At 34.8% G+C, this 24,465-nt stretch overlaps 1 protein-coding gene across 1 annotated transcript in view; it reads left to right on the forward strand.

Moving 5' to 3' along the window:
- Positions 1–1,727: 1,727 nt before the first annotated feature.
- Positions 1,728–24,465, forward strand: part of LOC115210428 (potassium voltage-gated channel subfamily D member 1) — a 117,071-nt gene continuing 94,333 nt past the window's right edge. Inside the window, exons 1-4 of the mRNA XM_036502621.1 lie at positions 1,728–1,831; positions 3,050–3,212; positions 20,918–21,100; positions 22,767–22,883. Of these exons, the coding sequence (XP_036358514.1) occupies positions 1,728–1,831; positions 3,050–3,212; positions 20,918–21,100; positions 22,767–22,883 (567 nt within the window). The remainder of the gene's footprint in view (positions 1,832–3,049; positions 3,213–20,917; positions 21,101–22,766; positions 22,884–24,465) is intronic.

Genomic DNA, 24,465 nt, shown 5'->3' on the forward strand with positions numbered 1-24,465 from the left:
CACAAATATGAATAATTCTAAATGCCATTGTGAACACATGAATTCTTATAAATCAGTGCAGAGTCAATCTTTAGATAAAAATAAAAAAAGAAAAAAATGAATTGTTTTCTGTTATTCATGTTGCAGAGAAATAGATTGGGGCAGAAGTCATTTGTCTTAGGTACAGAAGATATAAAATAGCTGGCTGTAGAGCATAACAGAATATAAGCACATGGGCTGTGATTTCATATCTGCTGCTCTGCCCACTATGCTATTCCTTTTGATGTTTAACCCTTTAATCTGTCAAATGTGATGCTTATTCACATTATTTTGAATTATTCAGGTTCAAGAGAGGTGTCCACAATATTTGCTTGTAACTTTGTTAATTTTTTACATACAGATTTGGAATTTTGTCAGTGGGTGCTTATATACCAGTGGGTTATAGTTATGTAATTTTAGCTGATTTTGCTGATTAAATTTGACTTTTACAGGCAGGTAAATTTAATTAACAGGTGTAAAAGCAATAACATTATGGATAAACACTAAAATTGACATTCTTAATGCTTCTTACTTGTTTGATTTGTTACTAAAATTATCCCAGATGTCAACCCTCAACAATTTTGCCAATTTTCAAGATGAGGTACATTAATTTGAATTAGTTAAAATTCAGGTATAATCAGTACAAGATTTGATTATTTCTCTATATTTCATTGAAAATAAAGTACAAAAATCTTTTACTAGACAATATACCATTGACTATGTACTCTTATACAATTTAATGAATACATTTATATAATAGAATGCATCTAATAAAAAGAGCTCATTAGCAGGTGATGCAACTGTGAATACAGGTGTATAACATACTGAAAATTAATATGTATTTCTCACTTTCACATATTTGTAATAAAATGAAACGAATATATGATAGTATAACTAACAAACAACAAAATATAGTTATGCCATATTTCTATCATGAAACTGTCCAAAGCACCCTTTACACAAGGGCACTTTGCAAAATGAAGACATATATGAGGTCTTGACCTGATATCCTTCTACAGTTTTTCTTTTTTGCAGCAACCAGTCTGCAAACTTTTTTCTTCCATTTATTTTTTCCACTTCATGGAAGACAATATTTTCTCTGTTGACATCCACCTCAGTTAATTTTGCTTTTCTCCTAGTTCTGTGCTTTCTGGAAGAAAAGCCCTATGTAACTGAGATGCAATGTCAGCCCAAAATTTCAAATGGTCATGGTTCTTTGGTGGCTGAGGTACTGTGTGGCTTTTTACATAAACAATATATGAATTAACTATACTTAGACATAATTCAGGAGATATATAGATCACCATACCTTATATCAGGATTCCAACAACTCCACAGTTGAGGAAGCTGCTTGAGGTCAAACATAATGTTTAGAGTAAAAAGAAGTTTGCATTTACGCAGTATCAGTTGGCTGCCATAGTGGATCAGGTCTCCCACAGATAGAAATTATGTGTTGAGCATATTTGTCTCCTCCATGACAGTTTCAAAAAACTTTTCGGTAAGAATAAAAATAAATAGTCCAATGGTTGAACATCAGGAGGTAGATCATATTGTGGACCAGTCTTTTCTGTGAAATCGGGAATTCCAGTTGATGTAGTAAACTTCAACCATGTTGCCGTAATGTTTTCAATATCATTTTCATCACTTTCATTTCTATTACTTTCATTATCAAAATATTCCTTGTCCAGCAAAGATTCATAAATGTCAATATGATTTGTCTGAAGACAAAATCACTGTTGCTTGTGTTTGTATTTTGTACATCATCAAAAGTAAAACCATTGAAGTCAGAATTGCAACTTGCTGATGGCATATTGTTAAAAACTAAAATATATACTTCTCTTCAAACATTGAAAAAAAAACCAAGAAGTCTCAAAACTTTCACCATATTTTTACTTGAATAATGGTGGGAAAGGCTTTATCTTATATTATCTCAAAGCTACAAGAATTCAGTAATGTGATTTGTTTATTTTTTAGCGATTTTGTAGGGGAATCAGATATGGCTGGATTTGGCCAGTTCAAACAAATACAGGAGAATAATTTTTGGCCAGTTTTGGCTGGTCTAAACACTAAAGAGTTAAATGATTTGAGAAATCACACAACGAAAGCACAAAACTAAAAAAAATAACATCTTTTCATGCTCAGAAATCATGGAAAAAACAACCCAGTTGTTAGCTGTTAGAACTTTGCATCATTCAAAATTCTATGCTTCCCAAAATTTGCCAACACTACTTCTGATGTGTCTAAGTGCCATTTCCTCTTTATAACTCTTTGATTGTTCACTTTTCTGCCGTTTTGCATTTTATTTTGAGTACACAGCTTGTATTTTTGGTTATCATTGCTGTCTTGCTGTACTTGAGTTATTGCTGCCTGTGCCCACTTTTACCCTTTTTCCAACAAGTAATGGCACCTGAACAATGTAAACAATAAGCACATTATCATTATTATTATAACATGGTGAGCTGGCAGAATCATTAGCACACTTGGCAAAATGCTGCTAAGCATTTTATTCATCCTAATGTTCTGAGTTCAAATTCCACCACCGATGTCAACTTTGCCTTTCGTGCTTTCAGAGTTGATGAAATAAGTTCCTGTTATGTACTGGGATTGATATAATCTATTAGCCCCCTTCCACAAAATTTCAGGCTTTGTGCCTATAGTAGAAAGGATTATTTTTATCTTACCTTTTTTAATGAATTCTAATGCACCTGAGCACTGTTTACAATAAGCTTATTATATTCTATGTTACTAACACTTCATTAGGTCTCAAGACAGGAAAATTCCATATGTTTCAGTTCAACTAATTTTGAGACATAGACTAAAGATTCTCTGGGAATGATATATGTACAAGAGATAACTGTTCTTTACAAAAAGATTGCCTTTTCATAAAATACTGCTACATCCAGAGTTAAGCACAAACTATATTTCCTTATATTTCAGAAATAATTAAATAATTTCGTTGACTTTGTCATAGTTACATTTTGTAACTTTAGTTTCACTTGATTTACTCTATCATTATATACTTATTTTGTAGATATGGTGATATGGTACCAAACACAATAACTGGTAAAATAGTTGGTGGTGTGTGTTCCCTGAGTGGTGTATTGGTTATTGCATTACCAGTGCCTGTAATTGTTTCAAACTTTAGTCGTATTTATCATCAGAACCAAAGAGCAGACAAACGCAAGGCACAAAAGGTAAATTCATACTTAGCCATTTTTTTTTTTTCTTCTTTTTTCAGATATCATTTCTTATTATTGATACTGTTTCTGAAAGCAAAGTTATTTGATGCTAAATCTAACCAATTATTGAAAGATAATTGTTAGATAAGGCCAACAGATATTTTCTTTATAAGGTTTTCTTTTTGTAGTTGATTTGTAACTGATTGACACTTATGGCTACTGAAATTATAAAAATTACTGCAAGAACTCAGCTTCTGACAATAAAGCTAACCTTTCTATTTACTGAATGCCAGAACAAATGAGTTAGGATTGCTATTAAAAGCATAGCTCCTAAATCACGCTATGATGTAATCATGCAAATAACAGTTCAACAGACATCAAACACAGTACAATTTACAGACGTGTCGATCAAGGATGGATATATCTGTTTGTATAATTCATTCATTCATCCACACACAAACACTCAATGTGTGCGTGTTTGTGCACGTGTGTATTACGTATGAGTGCACATACACACACACACAGATCATCATCATCATCATCAATGACATTATTTTAGGCCCACTCTCAAAGTTAGTTGGATGGTTTGACAAGATCTAATGTGTCAGATGACCACACCACGTTCCAATGTCTCAATTTCAGCAGGTTTTCTATGGCTGTATACCCTCCCTAATGCCAACCACTTTACAGAGTGTATTGGGTGCATTTTTGTGGCATCAGTAGTGATACCTTGCAACAAGTAAGACTAAAGAACCATGACATTGACAGAAAAAATGATAGAGAGCCTGATGTTTTAAGTGAATTGATGAAAGGTACAGATTTATATATTGAGTCTTCCCATAAATAATGCGTTTCTTTTATGCTTTGTTTATTTTTTAAAATCAAAATAAACAACGATATTATAAAGGGTTCCCCTTTTGATTGATCTATTAATGTTAAATAACTTCAAATTTCTGTCAGAAATATTTGGAAGGTTCTCTCTATCAATCTATTTATATTATTAGCAGGGATAACAAATAATTTTAAATTACTATCAGAGATATCATGAAAGAGGTGCACAATGCACACATGCAATCTCAGTTCAATGAAACTTCCTATATGCTCAATCATTCCCATAGTTTTATAATTGCACATCCAAAGGACTACACTAAACTTCAACTTCAAATGTTGCTAATACTCAACATTCAATGCCTAAACATCATTGTAAATGCTAAATCAATTTCTAGCATTATCATCATTTACAAAATGTACCTATAACTTCCAAAAGCATCAAAGTAGTCCAGAGTCTTGAATTCATATTGTTAGCTTCCCAACTATTATACTAAAATTCAAGTCTAATCTAGATATTCTACTTAAGTCATTCTTCCACACTTAGCCTTCTCATTATCCACCGAAAGACAAAATGTGTGGACCTCTGGAAGTTATATTTTAGGTTAATAAATGGAAAACAAATATTTTTTTCTTAGACAAATCTTTTTCAAGTAGTATTTCCATTTTTGTTCTATGTTCATTTTTTTTTTCTTGTGGAATCATCATCATCATCGTTTAACATCCGCTTTCCATGGGTTGGACGATTTGACTGAGGTCTGGCGAACCAGATGGCTGCACCAGACTCCAATCTGATCTGGCAGAGTTTCTACAGCTGGATGCCCTTCCTAATGCTAACCACTCCAAGAGTGTAGTGGGTGCTTTTACGTGCCACTGGTACGAGGGCCAGTCAGGTGGTACTGGCAACGGTCACACTCAAATGGTGCTTTTTATGTGCCACCTGCACAGGAGCTAGTCCAGCAGCACTGGCAGCAACCTTGTTCGAATGTTTTTTTTTTCATGTGCCACCAGCACAAGTGCTAGTAGGACAATGCATGTAATGATCACACTCGAATGGTGTTTTTAACGTGCCATTGGCATGGAGGCCAGCTTGTTGCTCTGGCAACGATCTCACTCGTATGGTATGGTTAATCTTATAGCTGAATGCCTTGAAGTAGGGCTTGTTTTTAATACTGAGTCAAGCAAACAGAAATAAACAGTGTCAGGTACTTTGTACAGAGGTACAACACAATGAGAGAACTAGAATCTGAACTTATGACAGGGTAGTGTCTCTATAAACCCCAAACTGTATTGTACCAAAGCTCAGTTGAAACTGGCCTTGTTTCTCTAAGAGAATGTTTGTTTTCTAACATTTATAAGCATCTTCAAACGTATTTTCATATGTGAGAACATTTATCGATACATAAGTATGAGTAAATGTATATTGTGTATGTGTGACTTTTCCTTTTTTTATTCTATTTCATTGGGTTTTTTTTCTTCTTTTTTTTATCTTTACTGATTGAAACATTTCTTCCATCTCTGACATTATGCCATATCTTCTGCAAAATATTCAAATATCAAAACTATTATTTCACAGGAAAAAAAAAATGAAAAACTTCAATTGTAGACTAATCTTTATGATATATTGAAAACAAGAGAGAGAGAGAGAAGAAAGAGGGGAAAGAATAAATGATGTGAGAGAAAATATACCGTTTGGACTTCATTACTGGAAAAGTAGTATAGATTGGAATAAAGAAATTGTCTACTTACTTACCGGAAACCAGTTGGGAGATTAAGGGCAATAAATACTTTATTATACTGACATTAGAAACTGAATGCTTCCAGATAATATATACATATATATATATATATACATATATAATAGTCTCCAAAACATTATATATGACAAAACACCACTACATAGACCTAGTTGCAATAGATCTTAACTAGATGTAAAAGATATAAGTATTGATCTTCAGTTTCAGATGAAACTGTTTCAATCCTTTGTGAGAACTAGAAAAATTGTATATACAGATATTATTTTCCCCGTGCATGTAGTACAGCTACTTTAGTTGTTTGTTATTCTCTTCATTGTAATCAATACAGAGTATTTACAACAAAATTACAAGAAAATACCTTCAGCCTAAACCTTTTTGTTTTAAATATTTTATGCCCCGATTTCTTTTAAATACTACCAGAATATTTAATAACCATGACCCAAACAATAACAGCTTTTAAAGATAAGCTTTTGCACTACAAAAATATGCAACAGATTATGAAAGGATGTCAAGATTTGAAAAGATATGCGTTCTACAAGGCAAAGCAATATGTCATCAGAAACAACAGTATCTTCTTAACATCCATTCTTCCATGCTTACATGGGTCTGTTCATGTAGATTTTCTGTGGGGAGATGCTCTTCCTGTTACCAACCCTCACTGTTTCCAAGTAATGTAGTATTTTCTCTAATCCTTCAAACAGTAAACAGCCTGGTAGCTGGACATGTTTTTATGTAGGATTGCAAACAAATAACATCATTTGTGAATGGTGGCTTAGTCACCAATTAGCATGCATACGTCAAAACAGGGGAAAGAAACAAATAAATATACATGTATGCATACACACACACACACACACACATTTTAATGTACACTTTCCATGGAGTGAAACAAGGCAGATTTTCTAATGCTAGATGCCCTTTCACACATTGTTGTCAATTCACACATTTCCAAGCAAAGAAATATTTCCAAATGGTCAAACATGTTTATGCAAAATATTGAAAGTGAATAACACTGCTTCTATGACAGTGACACTCACAGCTATTGCATGTTGCCAACACACACACACACACACACACACAATGGGCTTCTTATAGTTTTCGTTTACCATATCCATTAACAAGGCTTTAATCAGCCTAGGGCTCTAGTAGAAGAAACTCACTGAAAGTGTTAAACAGTGAGACTCAACCTGAAACAATATACTTGAGAATCAAACTTCTCAACCATATATGTGCATACATGTGTGTGTGTGTGCATGTGTGTACACGTATATACACACACACAGAGACAAACAATGAGTTTGTTACAGTTTCTGTCAACTAATTTCATTCACAAGGCACTGATCAACACTTTGCAGCCATAGCAAACTGAGCAGAAAGATCAAGTATCACAAGGTACTTTTGTCTGAAAGCACCTGTTTACCAATTACCTTGCTGATATATAAATTTTTTACTGACATACATTGATGAAGGATATACAGGTTGTCGTGGACTTACGACCACAATTGGTTCTGACTGACTGGTCGCAAGTCAGCCTATAGGCATACATAGCTTTGTTTTATATTTTGATTTTTTACATTCTTAAGGAACATTCTCAGGTAAAAGTCACACAAAACATTCTGTATTATACTATTATACTGGTGTTAGTCAAAAATTTTGGAGTCTCAAACAGTTGTCTTGTAAACAAATATGAGGTCACCTCGAAGTCTCCATGACAAGATACTCATTCAACACTCCGGAATCACAGTGGTGATTGATAACCAAACCTAGGGGAAGTGTTTGTTAGCTGACATCATCTGTAGATGGGTTAATTTCTAAGAAATTAAACCCATTAGATTTCAACTGGACTATTTATTACTGCTGCCAGGAGCTGGTGAGTCAATCATCATAAAGTCAATCAGTTGTAAGTCAGATAGGTCATAAGTCGATGACTTGTACATGGTGTTCAGACTAAATTTGATAGTTGGCACAAAAAGAAAAGAAAACACAATATCCCATCCAAAAATAAATATATTCTAAAGAAACCAATAAATATCAACTAGCTCATGGCTAGGAGATAATAGTTAACTCAATGTAGCCTCCCTCAGTTACCACCGCAGCCACAAGATGGCTCCAGAACCTGATGCATGCATTCCTCACTGTGTCTCTCGGAAGATCTTTGAATACTTCCTTGATCTCAGCCACCAGCTTGGACTTGGTGTTGCAGGCAGAGCACTTGATGCCTTTCTCAACTTCACTCCTCACATAGTAATCCATGCCATTACAATTGAGAGAATTAGCAGGTAAGCAACTGAGGCCGAAGAAGCTGTAGAAATTCTCCAGCAACCACTTCTGACTCTTTCTGGAGGTATGGCAAAGAGCTGAATCCTGCTATCACACATATGGCCTTCCAAAAGCAACTCTCTGAAAACAAGAATTGACTACAATCTCCAGCAGCTTTATAGAGCCATCTAAACTGAACTTAATACCCTGTTCAAAGATGTGGAGATCAATCAATGCATGCAGACATGGTCTGAATGCCTGATGTGTCACTACCCGTTGGTCATGGCTTTGTAGACTCTGTTGCTGATGTCCATGTCATGTCTTACAGCATTTATAGTGTTCAGTGAATTGCAATCATGATGTCAACATTTTCATAACTGCTTTGAATCATCATGATACAGGTAACTCTTTTCCAGTATTCCAGTCCCCCATGTCAGCTAACATTTCTCAACAACATTTTATCTTTATGCTCTCCAACACTGTTGACTATTCAGCAATACCTCAAGCTGTTACTGTAAAAAGGGAGACATAAGAATCATCAACATCAGCCCAAACACCCTCTACAGCTACATATAATTATGTATGACAAGCTTCCAAACAGTTTATGTTACCATAAGGCATTGGTCAACCTGGGGCAATGGTAGCAGATACTTGAGGTGACACACAATTTGATTAAACTTTTAAATACACAGCCATACCTGTGTCCATATCATCACATTTTTACTCATTTCCAAACTCCTTCCACATACCCACATTGGTTGCATGGGTTTCACAGCATCTTTTTATCAGTCATGCTTCTTTTTTTCACATTGTTTTTATCACTTTCCAAAAACCAACCACTCTGCAACATGGATTGTGTGAATTTTGTCATGCCACTGGCACTGGAGAGGTTTTCTGCAACATAACTATAAAAAATTTCCTCTACTTTGTGGGTGTGGGTGTGGGTGCACGTGCATGTGCACTTGATGAAATGTAGTTTTTTGGCATGATAAAGAGAATCTATCTTATATCTGGAGGAATTGATTGAAATTAGTGCCTTTTAAATTCATTGCCAATGTACAGATGAGTAGGCTAAGCACTACAATTGATTTTTGATAATTCTGAGTTCAAATTCTGCTAAATTTAATTTATCTATCAATTCCTATGAATGTCAATAAAATGACTAACATGCTTTAATAAAAGATAAAATGAGAACAAACAAGGCCATATGGCAAGTGGCAGGTGTAGATTAGTTCACATCTTTAATTAAAAACTACTTTTCTATTTTTAATTAGACATAACCGACTCACATACATTTTCCTTATTTAAATAAAAAAATAAGATCAGGCGTTAATAGTGTTGCAAGCACAAAAACATTATAGAAGTGTAAATGCTGCTAATGATTGGGAAAATGGCAACTACACTCAATAACAATGAATTCATTCATTTCAGCAATGTAGAACAAAACATATCTACACACACACACATACACACAATGTAAAACATACCTATACTCACACACGCACGTACATGCATACACACATGGATGACTCTGTCATTTGACAATGAAGATTCAGGTGTTTGATCAAATGAATTACTTGGTCTTTGAAATAACATAAGTAGCTGAGTATTCTAGTGACAGGTATCATTAATGTAATTCTCAGGTGAAAGCAATGTAACAGGGAGTAACAAAATCGTACCATTTGAATTACAAGTACAATCTATTCAACAGTCTTCAATATAATTTCTGTCAACCCACTTTCATTGAGAAAGTATAGATTGACCCAAGGCTATAAAAATGACACTTGTCTAAGATATCACACTGTGGGATTGAGCCTAGGACTGCATGGTTGTGAAGCAAATTTCTTTATCATTTGGTCATAAAGTACACACACACACATGCACATGCACAGTGTTTCTTGAAGCTAAAGATCTTCAGGATCTGTTATTCAGACAGTAGGGAACTTTTGGAACAATACAATTCCTCATAAATGATTACAAACCATTGTAATGGTACACTGAGCAACAGTGGATTTGATAGTTTGAAAAAAAAAGACATTATCTATGTGTGTGTATGTACCTCCTGCTCTTCACAGAATGTGAAAGCTGTAAATGAGCATCACCGTCATACAAGGGAAGTCAAACACTTCCAATCTTCCATGCAAATATGTTCAGCTTTGGAAAAAATATCACCTTGCTTGGAGACAGGTGAAGGTTAGCAAATATAGGGCTTCTGGCTTTAGAATATTGACCTCAACAAGTACTACCTGACCCATACAAATACAGAAAAGTAGGGTCTAAGACGAAGATGATGATGATGGTAATGATTATTATTGTCATCATTATTATTATTATTGAGTGAGGTAGCAGCACTTGCCATCAAAGTGACACTGGAGTAAAATATATGAAGCCCAATATACCCATCATGACTGTTAAGGATATACCAGGCACATGCATCACAACCATATGTACATGATATGGTGATCTCCGATCACGATAAAAGGTACATGACCTTGCAGGTGGGACCCAGCTAGAATTTTCTTCAAGTCAAGTAGCCCATCTAACTCAAAAGGTACCTGAATAAGGTTTGTTTAAGGATGTTAAATGAAACACCCACGTTTCCAGAGGTGAATTATCCAAACCCCCAAAGAATTCCTCTCAACACAAGGCTATGATGCTCCCCCACTATTTCTGCTCATGGTCAGAGATGCACAAATCATCAGTCACCACAGGACTTGCTCAAGTGGTTAAGGCCAAACAACTGACAAGCAAATCTGTGGCATTGAGCAGAATATTTGCTGTAGCTCATCTTTTATACCAAGACAAAACAATGTACATAACACTTCCAATCAGTTAAGATCAAAACCCATAAGAGCTGATGCTTGGTACTGCATTATTATTACTATTATTATTATTATTATTATTATTATTATCATCATCATTATTATTCAGTAGTCTTATTTTTATCTCATTCTTTCACTGCACTACCAGGTACAGCTCTGTGTGCTGTGGTTTGATCTGATGCTATTATTTTTACTGTATTGAAAGTGTTTTACACAGGATGTGTGCGGTGCCTAGTAGTGCTATTTTCTGTACCTTATATATACTTGTTAGCCCTGGTGCTTTTGTTAAGTATTCGTTTGATTTTTTTTTTATCATACCTAATGCACCTACTATAACAGCAGTTGTTTCTGTTTTTAGGCTCCTCATTTGAGTTACTCCTATTTCCAGTTCTTTCGCTTATGAAAGTTTCTCCGTTTCTTTTAGAGAAACATTGTCATCTGTTGGTATTGATACATCAATTAGAAAGCATTTTTTTCTCTTAGTGGTATCTGACAACTATATCCAGCCTATTAGCCTTGATTTCTCCATCTGTGTGTTTTGGCATATCCCAGAGTATGGTTGCTTTCTCATTTTCTGTGACCTTTTCTGGTGAGTGCCTATACCATCTTTTGCTGTTGTTATTCCATAGTGCTGACATATCTTCCAGTGTATATAAGTCCCAACTCTGTCATGTCTGTGAACATATTCTTTCTTAGCCAGGAATGGGTAGCCAGAGACAATATAATTTATTGTTTCTTCTCCATCACCACATATTCTACATATTTCTTTTCATTATGTGTTTTTGGTGATTTTTAGTGGGAAGGTTTTCATCTTGTGCTGCAATTAAAAATCCTTCAGTTTCTGCTTTGAGTCCTGAGTTTCTCAGCCACTGTTGAGATTTTGCTTTGTCTATTTCTTTTCTGTTTAGTTTAACCCAGTATTTGCCATGTAGGGGCTTTTCTTGCCAAAATTAGTATTATTTTATGTTTGACTTTTACTTTGCATTTGTACAAGCTGGCTCCAAGTCTCACCCAGAGACCTCAACAGACAACAAGTTAGAAGTGCATGTTGGTGTTATACCTAGGGAGCCATATATTTGGTTTTGTACATAGTGCTGTTCTAGAGAATGTTTAAGAAACCATAAGAAAATTAGTCACACAGTATCCAATATTGTGATGTTGTAAATTGAAGATATTGTGTGTATCAGGGGTTTGTACTACCAGTCAAGTCACAAAGACCTCAGACAGATAGTAGTTTACACAGTATGCATGCAGTTCCAAGTGAAACTGATTTTTGCAATACATCAAGACTCTAAAGTATCCAAATGTTTTTTCAGGTTGGGTGGTATTGAACCCGATGTTCCAGTGACAACAGAAACAGCATTTATGTTTGACTCTCACAGCTGTCACATCTTGGCAATCTTAATTCTCAGGTTTCCATATTTGTTAACCTTTTCTTTTTTCTTTCATGATAATATGTTGATCTCCTAGCACTTCCACATTGATTATTAGGCACTATATCCAGCCTTCGGTACTCTAACACCATGTCTGTCAGGAAGGATTTTTGCCTTCCCATTTTCATCCATTACTTTTTGTAGTGTATATTGGTACCTAGCACCTGTTACTTCATATCCATAGTAGTGAGTGAGGGTTTGGGGATAAAATTGAAGTGGATCTAATCAAGTCTCTTGTTTCTGATAGATCTTTTGTTGGAATGTACTTCAAGATTCCATCAACCTTTTGGGTCACGCATTTCACACTGTCACAATTGAAGTATCTCAAATTACTGGCTTGGTCTCTGCTCTTGTAATAATTATTTTCTCAAGTTTTATCAGTAGGTCTCTCAGTTCTTCAGTCATATCAGGGTCCTCCACATTATATTGATTCTTTCCCATTCCTCCCCAAAACTCTCTCTCCTCTACTACATCATCACCTTGCCTATTTATTCACTGATCTTCACCTATATCATCCTCCTTGAGGTTATCACCACTATGGAGGCTTTTTCTGATTTTCTGAATTTTGGTTTCATTAAGAAAGCTTCTATTCCAAATCATTCTTATCTGATTAATATTATTATTATTATTTTAACTGTGTATAACTTGTAGTAAAAATGATAATATTTTCACTACAAGTTATAGCTTGTAGTGAAAGCATCTATAATCGTGGGAATGAAAGAAGAGGTGTGGTGCAAAGAAAGTTCACTCCCATAACGAATAGGTTTTACATTACTGGAGCTTTACTAAATGTATAAACTCATTTGTTCATTAATTAAAACAAGTAGAAGAATAAAAGAAACTAAACATAATAAATCAATTGATTAAGTTATGCACATTAATGAAGAGATGAATAGAATAAAAAGAATTATAAATGTAAAGAAAGAAACTAACAAATTATAAATGAATTGCTGTATGAATAAAGATATAATTAAAAAGTCAATTAATAAGTAAATAGAGCATGTATCAATGTGTGTATGGAAATATGTGACGAAAACAAGTTCAGACATATACACATGATAGGAGGAGAGAGGGGAGAAGAGAGAAAGGGGAGGGATAGAAGGGAGAGAGAGAGGAGGAAGAGAGAAATGGGAGGGATAAAGAGTGAGAGAGGAGGAAGAGAGAAAGGTGAAGGATAGAGGGGAGAGAGAGAGGGGGAGAGAGAGAGAGAGATGCAGAAAAATAAATAGATAGCTGGAAATGTAAATGTTTAGGAAAATTAATCACCAGAAATATTTAGAAAAGAAAACATAAATAAACAAAAAAATGAGGATGGCTGAAATTATATATACACCACTCGTATATTCATACCTGTTGTAAAGTTGAGATAAGTAGACTTCACCAACAACTAGTGGCAGTGGAAATTAAATAAAAGATCTTTAAAATAATTAATATTGATTTCTTACATAGGCACAACACTAGAGATTTTGTAGAAAGGGAACTATCAAGTATATTTCAGCCCCTCACCATCAGTACTTGACTGGAGTTTTATTTTATCAACACCAAAAGAATGAAAAACAAAGACAACCTTGCCAAGATTAAAAGTTAAAAATAAGGAAGTTAAAATAAATACTGGTATACTTTTTGTCCAACCCAGCCAAACCATCACCATTTTTAAATGTAATATCAACCATACATGTAGTAACAGGATGGATGAAAAGATCAATATAATTTGGTTATTTAGAGACAGGATGTCTGCTAGTTAGTTTTAGAGTGAAAAGAATATACATAGCTAAAATGTTAAATCCATTGCAATACTCAAGGCCTCCATATGGTCAGTGCTCCACAAATCTAGATTTTGTAGTGCAATAACAGACTGAAGACAAATTGTATTGCACTGGTAAAATGACAATATCCCATCAATAGCTTTTCCTGTAGGAGGAATTTACATGAATTCAATAATTTGGAGCATGACAATGAAATATGCTGCTGTCCAGGACTATCATAGCATATAACAGTGGATTACACCAGTCAGTGTAACTTTTTAGATGGAGTGAAATTGATTGGTTAAAAGCAAAATATTCTGGCTATGAACAAAATATAACACTGGTGATAAGGATACAAGTTGCCAACACGTGATATTTACTCATTCAATCTCCAATAAAGGACCCTGCCTGCAATATCAGACAGACTTCCCTCTAATGGACTATTTGTATTTTCACAAACCATTTTATCAGACTCTACTTTGATATCAATTGCAAAAACTACCAAATTATTACTGTTTTCACTAATTCTATTCATTTGGTCTTATACAGAGTCCAACCTATTTTAAAAAGAAAATGAAGTTGAACATGAAATTCAAACCCTTCATCTTCATTATAAATGCAAAATTATAAATGTTCCTGGGGCTTACTTTAGTTTTATTTAGTTGAAAATGTAAATCTTAACTTTATGAGAAACTGTAAAAACTTAACTTTATGAGAAAATGTAAAAACTTAATTTTATGAGAAAAATAACATATCTCAGAGATGCTTAAATAACTATCCTACATTATATTCTCAACAAAGCTACAGAGTACACTTCCTCACTTTCTTTTTTACTTGCTGCTGTACACTTATCATGAGTCTCAGAAAGTGAGTAGAAGGGAAACAGGGCCAAAGCTGCATGACAGTATTGTAATGTGGGAAAACTACTTGCCAATTTACAGGTGAACTGAGATATATATATATGCATTCTTTTATTCTTTTATCCGTTTCAGTCATTTGACTGCGGCCATGCTGGAGTACTGCCTTTTAGTCAAACAAATCAAACCCAGTACTTATTCTTTGTAAGCCTAGTATTTATTCTATCAGTCTCTTTTGCCGAACTGCTAAGTTATGGGGACATAAAAACACCAGCATCGGTTGTCAAGCGATGTTGGGGGAACAAACACAGACACACAAACATATACATACACACACACATATATATATATATATATATATATATATATATATATATACATACATATATATATATACATATATATATACATACATATATATATATATATATATATATATATATATATATATGATAGGCTTCTTTCAGTTTCCATCTACCAAATCCACTCACAAGGCTTTGGTTGGCTCAAGGCTATAGTAGAAGATATTTGCTCATGGTGCCACGTGGTGGGACTGAATCCAGAACCATGTGGTTGGTAAAAAAGCTACTTACCATACAGCCACTCCTGCGCCTGTTAGTTTACATTATAGAAAATATCCAGAGACATATTACGCTTCTTGGAAATGGAGAATTTGATAGCAATTCTTAAAAAATAAAGCTTAATCACACAAATTTAGTAATCTTGGAGCTTATGACATCAATGTTCTTATCTCTTTGATTAAAATTTTACTGTTTGGTGGATGATGAATTGTAAAATCCCAGGCTTTAAGGATTGGCATTGTTATTCATTTCTCTTGTTGCTATCTATAAACACACACACATGCACGCAGTGCATGCACAGAGGTATTGGCTGTGTGGTTAAGAAGTTCGCTTCCTGATCATGTGATTTTGGGTAGACCTCCAGGTAGTATCAGAGGAACTCAAGGCAGGATTCCCCTAGGAGCTCCTCTATGCTGATGACCTTGCTCTAATAGCCGAGTCACTATCAGAACTAGAGAAGTTTCAGTTATAGAAGCAAGGTCTAGAATCAAAGGGCCTTAGAGTAAATCTAGCTAAAACCAAAGTCTTAGTAAGTAGGAAGGCAGACAAATCACAAATTCCTTCAGGTAGATGGCCCTGCTTGATCTGTACAAAAGGTGTAGGTAGAAACTCCATAAGCTTTAGACACATAAGAGGGGCAGTAATATCAAAGGAAGGCTAACTGGGAAGATAGTTTTTGTGTGTGGCAAATGCACAGGGGCAATAAACACTGAAAATGTGCAGAAAACAGCTTCCATCACATGCCAGGGGAAAAAAACTAAAAGCAAATGATAGCTTCTGTTTCCTAGGTGACCAAGCTGAGAATGTAGCTTCTAGAATAAATAGCCTGAGCAAAGTTCAGAGAGCTCCTACCTCTGCTGGTAACAAAGGACCTCTTGCTCAGAATGAAAGGTAGACTGTATGACACATATGTGAACAGCCATGCTACACAACAGTGAAACATGGGCTGTGACTGCTGAGGATGCAAGAAATGAGGCTAGTATGTTCTGAGGAATGTGTAATGTCAGCGCATATACACGATATGGGTGTAACTGCCCTGAGAGAAAAGTTGGACATAAGAAGCATCAGATGTGGTGTGCAAGAGAGACAACTGCACTGGTATGGTCATGTATTGAGTATGGATGAGGACAGCTGTATGAAAAAGTATCACACCCTAACAGTGGAGGGAACCTGTAGAAGAGGTAGACCCAGGAAGACTTGGGATGAGGTGGTGAAGCATAACTTTCGAACACTGGGCATCATGGAGGTAATGACAAGTGACTGAGACCTTTGGAGATATGCTGTGCTTGAGAAGGCTCAGCAAGCCAAGTGAGACCGTAACTGGGGCTTATGCCAGTGTTGCATAACTGGCCCATTTAAGAGTATGCCTCAATCATTGGGCAATAAACTATGCTTGAGAAGACCTGTTGAGTCATGTGAAATCATTGTCATGGCTGATGCCACTACTGCTTGACTGGCACCCGTGCCTGTGGCATGTAAAACGCACCATTCAAACATGGCCAATGCCAGTACCGCCCAACTGGCTCTCGTGCCAGTGGCATGTAAAAAGTATCATTCGAACGTGGTTGATGCCAGTTCTACCCGACTGGCCCTCATGCCAGTGGCATGTAAAAAGCACCCACCACACTCTTGGAGTGGCTGGTGCCAGGAAGAGCATTCAGCTGCAGAAATCCTGCAAGATCAGACAAGAGCCTGGTGCAGCCTTCTGGCTTGCCAGTCCCCAGTCAAACTGTCCAACCCATGCCTGCATGGAAAGTGGATGCCAAGCAACGACAATGATGATATATATATATGTAAAATAAAAGTTAAATGATGATGATGATGACATGGAAGGGAGACACCCACACCATCATTCATTTCTGATCTTCCATGAAAGCCTGTTTGGCTATGAAGAAATATTAACTTATTTGGAAATAAGTAAGGATTGGTAACAGGAAGGGCATCCAACCATAAAAAATTGGCCTCAATTAATTCTATCTAAACCATGCAAGCATAGAAAAATTTTAATTAAAATAATGATGTTGATGAGGTGTGTGTGTATGTGTGTGTGTGTGTGATGATGGTACACACACTATAAAGCAATGAATAATGAAAAAAGGGACAACACAGGAGAAACGAAAATTGACAAATAAGGTAGAAGATGTATAACAGCAAGATGAAGTGACTTAACCTTTCAGACATAAGCCCTTCATCAGAAGAAAGAAAGAAACAGAGGGAGTGAGGAGAGAGAGTCAGTGAAAAAAAAAGAAGTAAAATCAGGCAAAATGGGAATGAAAATACTGTTCTCATGAGAGGGGGTGATTTAAAAAAGGAGGAGTTAAAAGCAGAAGCATAGTTGCAAGAATGAGTATCTGTGGCTGGAAGTAGGTATAAGTAGGTTTTAGGGTGTGTATGTGTGGGCGGGCATACATCACTGTAGTGTTGCATGTGTATCAAGGTGTGCAAGTGTGACAGTATAGTGACAATGGTTATTGTGGGTAGAGGGTGTTGGTGAGTGTGTGTAATCTTTAAGTAGGTAGAGTGAAAGTAATCTTTAAGTGGGTGTGTGGTGATGTGAGAGTGAATGTGAGAGTGAGGGAATAAACGATATTGATGAAAATTATTTAATTAATAAATTATATCAACAATAATTGGATGGGGAAGCCAAAAATAATTGCTACAAACATTGTCAAGACTTTTAGTCTCAAACAAGAGAAAACAATTCAAAACCAAGATGCTTATTATTCTGCAGTGGTCACTGAACAAAACATTGTAAATACTTAATGATTTGTACTTTAAAATAGGCCATAATTTTCTACACTTATTCACCATTTATCTGTGTGTTTGATATTTTGTGTATATGTTACGTATGTTAGCGTGACTGTATGTATACAATTTGAATATGTTGTTTGAATAGGTTTGTCTGTGTGCTCATACTTTGGTGTATGGAAATATCATCACAGCATAAAGGCATACAATGAATTATAATTATATGTAAGATACACACACTAAATCTGCAATAAATATTTTAAAATGAATTATTTAGCATGAAGAGGGTAATGCACATAACTTTTGCAGACCCACCTAGACAGAAGAAGGTGGTTGAAGCTGGATGTCTGGAAGGAAAATGTAGGCAAAGAAAGAATTACAGTGAATTTTATTTTTGGGAAGGATTGAGCTAGGCATTTAGTGAGGAGTTTGTAGACTGAAACAGTGTAGAGGTAATGAAAGGAGGAGCAGTGGGTGAATCAGATAGTGCACAGCTTACTAGTTCAAAGACGCCATACAATTGTGGCCTAGAAGAGCAGGAACCATCATAGTAACAATAAAAAACAGGAGAATGCAGAGCTTTAGTGGACTTGTAGCTGTAGCATGTTGGTGAATGAAGGTATTCCAGTCATACAGATATACAAATAGCACTACTTTTTGTAACTGAGTTGATCACCACTCCTATAAGTAAAAGATTCTGAGAGCTTCTTCTAGCACTTAAACATGCTATAGATTTCATTTTTGGATTTGGTTTGCAAGATTCTTTATGTAAGTTCATGTGTTGAAGCATATTCTGCTGTGTCTGGGGAGTGCCATTCTCTTTTAGTACCTTATAATTTAACACACTCACCAGTAAAATATGCACTTATTTCTTTTTCATTTTTCTAAAATTTTCATTGCATCTTGCAACCGTTTCAATAGTTTTGAAGTCAAAACTAAAAGAGAATGACTCTCCCTAGACACAACAGAATATGCTATAGATTAAAAATCCGCTTATCAAGAACTAAAGTTGTTGAGAAAAATTAGGGAACCATCATGTTACACAAAAATAACAATTTTTAGTTTTACATAGTCATCTATATAAGAATAAACATCATTAAAAAGGGACATAAGACCCTTATTGCCAAATAGAAGTAAATCACAGAAATTAAGAAGCAAGAAGTAAACAATGCTGTGTGAGTGAGAAAAATGAAGATATTGGTAATTTAAGTAATGACCATTCAGAATAATGCTAAAGTAAAGAGAATGAACATACAGCTACTTCAAATCAATAAATTCTCAAACCAAGATCATATAAGTTCTTGTATCTAAGACAGAAACCATTAATTTAGTCATGTTAAATGCATACACCAGCTACTGTAGTGCAAAAGATGGAAAATTCTGCAATTCCAGACATTTCAAATATTTGTAGGCATACAAATTTAATATCAGTCTATTCTTAAAACTCAGTTTGTATAAGTGGGAAATCTATCTATTCTTAGCTAGTTTGAATATGGAAAAAAGGGTGATATCTTTACCATAAAGTAGAGGAAGAACAGAATATCAATGTTGTTTTCAATTTCACCATTCAGTAACAAATGGTTCTATAAATAAGCAAAATTCATTAAATGAAGTAATAATAAAATTTTAAAAGACTTGAAAAGAAAACTATAAATATAAAGTAAAATTCAAGGGGTACATTTTATTCCTATTTAAAAATATGGAATCTACTTTCTTTTCACCCAATTAACAATCAATATTAATTTTCTGTCCCTATTCTTTTCTCAAAGTTGATTAATAGATAATGCTATTTCATGAATGCCCCATTACAGGTTTTTGATTGATCTCCATGGCAGAAAGGCATACAAACTGATGTTTGATTCTTATTGAAACTTCAGAGCTAGCTCTATTAACAATCAATTCTGAAAATGGTTACTAATCACAGTGTTATACTAGAATCTGTCAGGTGAAACATATAATTATCCCCTTACGTAACAAGATTATGCATTAATTATTGGCAGTAATTTCCTTGAACACAAGTTTCCTTGCTGATTCTGCACAGCTCTCTGTTAGTTACTGAATAGTTAAATGACCATCACTTTTTAGTTGATGTTAGGACTTTTAAATACCCACTTGGAAAGTGTGTAAGTCAGGCTTTTTTATGTCAGGGCTACTGTGTGTGTACATGTAAGTGTGAGGATCTTTGTGTCAATGTTGTGGTATGTAAGCATTGTATGAGATCCTTTATGTCCTTTGTGTCAAAACTGCTTAGTAGTAGTAGTAGTAGTAGTAGTAGTATGGTATATGTGGATGAGTGAGGGAGAGAACAAAACATTGAAGGCAGTGCTCCAGAATGACTTGCTTTGATGACAAAAATAAACTCAAGAACTGCAGGACAACTTAGCATGAGTCTTTTCAGTGTAAACTGTCCAAATACTACTTCAATCACAAAGACAACAGGTCTGACAGATGGTCAGATAAGAATATTAATGAAATAAGGGTCTATAAAATATGTAACAGGCTTCAAGCTATAACTATAGCTAAGCTGTTCTGTAGCTCCTGGCTGCACAAAATTGTGAAAGAGTTTTTAATACATGCAGAAGACATTATTTGTTTGAATCTGAATATTTAGATCATCACTACTTAGAGTTTCTTACCTTTTCACCAAAATATTCATTATTCATATGTCTTGTTTTTATTTTTAATTTCAGAAAGCACGATTGGCTCGTATCCGCATGGCTAAAAACGCGAGCGGCGCAGCCTTTATCACTAGCAAGAAACGAACTGAGGAGGTCGTACTTGCTAGAGAAAGTGGTCTTGAAGTAGATGACTACAAAGAAGACATATTCGAGTTACAGCATCATCATCTCTTAACCTGTCTAGAAAAAACTACTGTAAGTACCATCATGTATTTAAATATTGTGCCATTTAATTTCATATTTATTCACACACAAACACACACACACATACATTGTAGGACATGATTGATTATACAGTTTGAAAATTTATGATGAGCAGTTTCATAATAGAAGGTAACTAGTGAAGCTTGATAGAGACTATGTAAAAGGGGTAAAATAGCCCTGAATTACTGCAAAACTTAAATGAATATTTGCAGTACAGAAGCAAAGCTGTAGAAGCAAAAATAAGGAAATATTTTAATTCATAAAAGATAATCAATTCTGCCTCTACCATGCAACAATTTGTGTGTGTGTGTGTGTGTGTGTGTGTGTGTGTGTGTGTGTTTATATTTTAACAAGTACATTTTTTAATGGTCTCCTATGATATCATATCATTTCCAAAGCATACCAATTGTCTTACAGAATCATTTGAATTTTTTTTTTTTTTCAATGTTTTACTAATGAATATTCCTTAATAGCACACAGGTAGTATGTCAACACTTCAAATAGAAGGATTCACAATTTGGGTGAGAATCTTGTCTAGTGCAAATTCTATATTTTGTTATTTTCAAAAGTGACAGCTGGTACACATTTATTGTTCTGGTAAGAATTCAAGAACATGTTGAACTATTTGTACTATGTTATTTCATACATCAGTATCTCACTTATTTGTTTTCTCTTTCACCACTATATATTTAATTAGATAAAATGTCTGAAGATGTTAATGCTTAAACGTGGTTAAATGTAATCATAATTCCAAATAAACAAATATGAAATGAAAAAAAGCAACAGATGTTTAAGATGTAATGGTGTTAACCTACTGGCTGAGTGGTGGCTGGTGCATTATGATTCCCAGTAAAGACGCTTAAATTTCAGAAGTCAAATCTAATTAACTATATATAAGTACCATGATAAAGTACATTTCCTTCTGTAAACATTAAGGGAAGAGAAAACAGAAGATCAAAAAATATCACATGGTCTATTCAAGAGTAGATGGACACTTCCAGTAAAATTATAGGCATGTACTTTAAAGAAGAAAATGATCCTTAATAATGCAATTCTGTAACTATGCTTTCATAATCAGATGCATGGTCATTTTCCATCACTTTAGAAATCATAGGCTTCATATCTACAAATTACATTGATACCTGTGGTAGATTTTAAACTCTTACCCACGAGCCTATAGTTCAGTTCAGTTAAAAGACATCTCCCAAGAATATGATAGAAACACTAATTTATGACAGTGTTTACAAACAGGTGAGAATATCTTGAAGTTGTGATTTTAATTCACAATTTCAGAGAAAAGCTAAATATAAGTGTAAATTTTCTTGCTACCACTTCTATTCATCATGCAGAATACTTCCTTCAGTTTTTTTTAAATTTTAATTCTCTTTTATTGAGTCTAAAAATCAGAGTGAGCAAATGTAGATTTTACCTTTAATTGCTTAGCCATATGGTTACTATGCCACAAAATATAAATATGGACTAGGTGACAGAGTCTACATGTATAAACTTATACCTGTACTGAATAGATATATGAACCCATGGGGGATACACAAATTTTATAATCATATATCCTTTGATGTGTCTTTAATGTTTAATGCAAAATCATTTTCATTTTGTCTTTTAAACGTGCATATATTATTGTTGTATCATGCTGTAGGGTTTAAATATGGTGCTGCCAGAAGAGTTTGGGAAACAAATATTAGGTCCAGAAGCTGTATTGGACTGGCAGGTGTACTCTTATCCTGCAGAAAGCTCGGTTGAGGAAGAAAAAACGGTGAGAGTAAAGTGGCACCCTAGATAATCTCCAGTTTTAGTTATCCAACATAGAGACACAAACTACTGCACAATGAAGTTTTAATTACATCAACCTATAGAAACTTGCTTTGTCTGAGAGCATAAATGATCATTGGAAAAAAGCCGCATGGAAAAGAAACATGAAATCATACATACAGCCCTTTGCTATGCATACGAATTATATATATATTTGTATATATGTATATACACACATATATATATATTACTTGTGTGTGTATGTGTGTATGTATATACACACATAAATATGCATGCATACATACATCATAGATTTACATTCACGTATACACACACATGAACTATGTTATCCTCATCATTTCTATGTCTCCTTTTTCCATACTGGCACGGTTTGGAAGAGAGATACTGAGGTTTGATACTATCTTTCCTTTGTTTTTCAAGGCAGATATTTTTTCTTGTACTGGTCTTCAACAACAATGAAAACTATTGAGCTATGAGACATAAAAATGTCAATGACAATGTATAGACACCTAGAATCTCTCTCTCTCTCTCTCTCTCTCTCTCTCTCTCTCTGACACAAACACACACATAAATACAATACACTTTCATTCATTTTCTATTTATCAAATTTAACTTACAAAGTATTGGTTAGCCTGAAACTATGGTAGAAGATGCTTGCTCAAGGTGCCATGCATGTGGTTCTGAAGTAAACTTGTTTAGCTATTCGACCATACTTACACTTACATCTATATATATATATATATATATATACACACACACACATCAGTTGAAATATGCTTGTGGAATGTCTGGACTGATAAACAAGCCAGTCACTGTGTTTTGTCATGGAGAAACTTTCTCGCTGTTGACAATGGTGTAAATACACGTAGATCAGTTTGCAGTAGCCACTTTCCAGACTGTTAGATGCAACATTTTGGAGTAGTTATCTCCTCTTCAGTCACAGACACTGCACAAAGGGTGATGCGAACTGATGAAAGAGAGTTATTCTCTGATACTATTTCAGTCATTGTACGATGACTGACAGCACTACATATTACTGCTTATTGCTGCTACTTTGTAATTTACTTATGGTGAGCTGCTGTGTAGTGTTATCAGTCAATGTACAATGAATGAAATAGTATAAGAGAATCACTCTCATTAGTGTGCCACACCATCTGCCCAGTGTCTGTGACTGAAGAGGAGATAACTACTCTGAAATACTGCATCTCACAGTCTGGAAAGGGGATGCTGCAAACTGATCTACATGTATTTACACCATTGTCAACAGCAAGACATTTTCTCCATAACAAATCTTAATGAATGGCTTGTTTATCAGTCCAAACATTCCACAAGCATATTTGAACTGGTAATAACATTGCATTTATGCATGTCACTGCTTAACGCTCCAATTTCATAATATATACCTATAGATATATATATGCATACATACGGATGGACAGACAGATAGACGAACAGACAGACAAATAGACAGATATATATTGAAGATCCAAAAGATCCATTTTCCAATGCATGGGTCACATGGAATTTGTTGTAGATTTTCTACAGTCAGATATCCTTTTTGTTGC

The sequence above is a fragment of the Octopus sinensis genome, linkage group LG4 (genome assembly GCF_006345805.1).
Source record: "Octopus sinensis linkage group LG4, ASM634580v1, whole genome shotgun sequence".
NCBI lineage: Eukaryota > Metazoa > Mollusca > Cephalopoda > Octopoda > Octopodidae > Octopus > Octopus sinensis.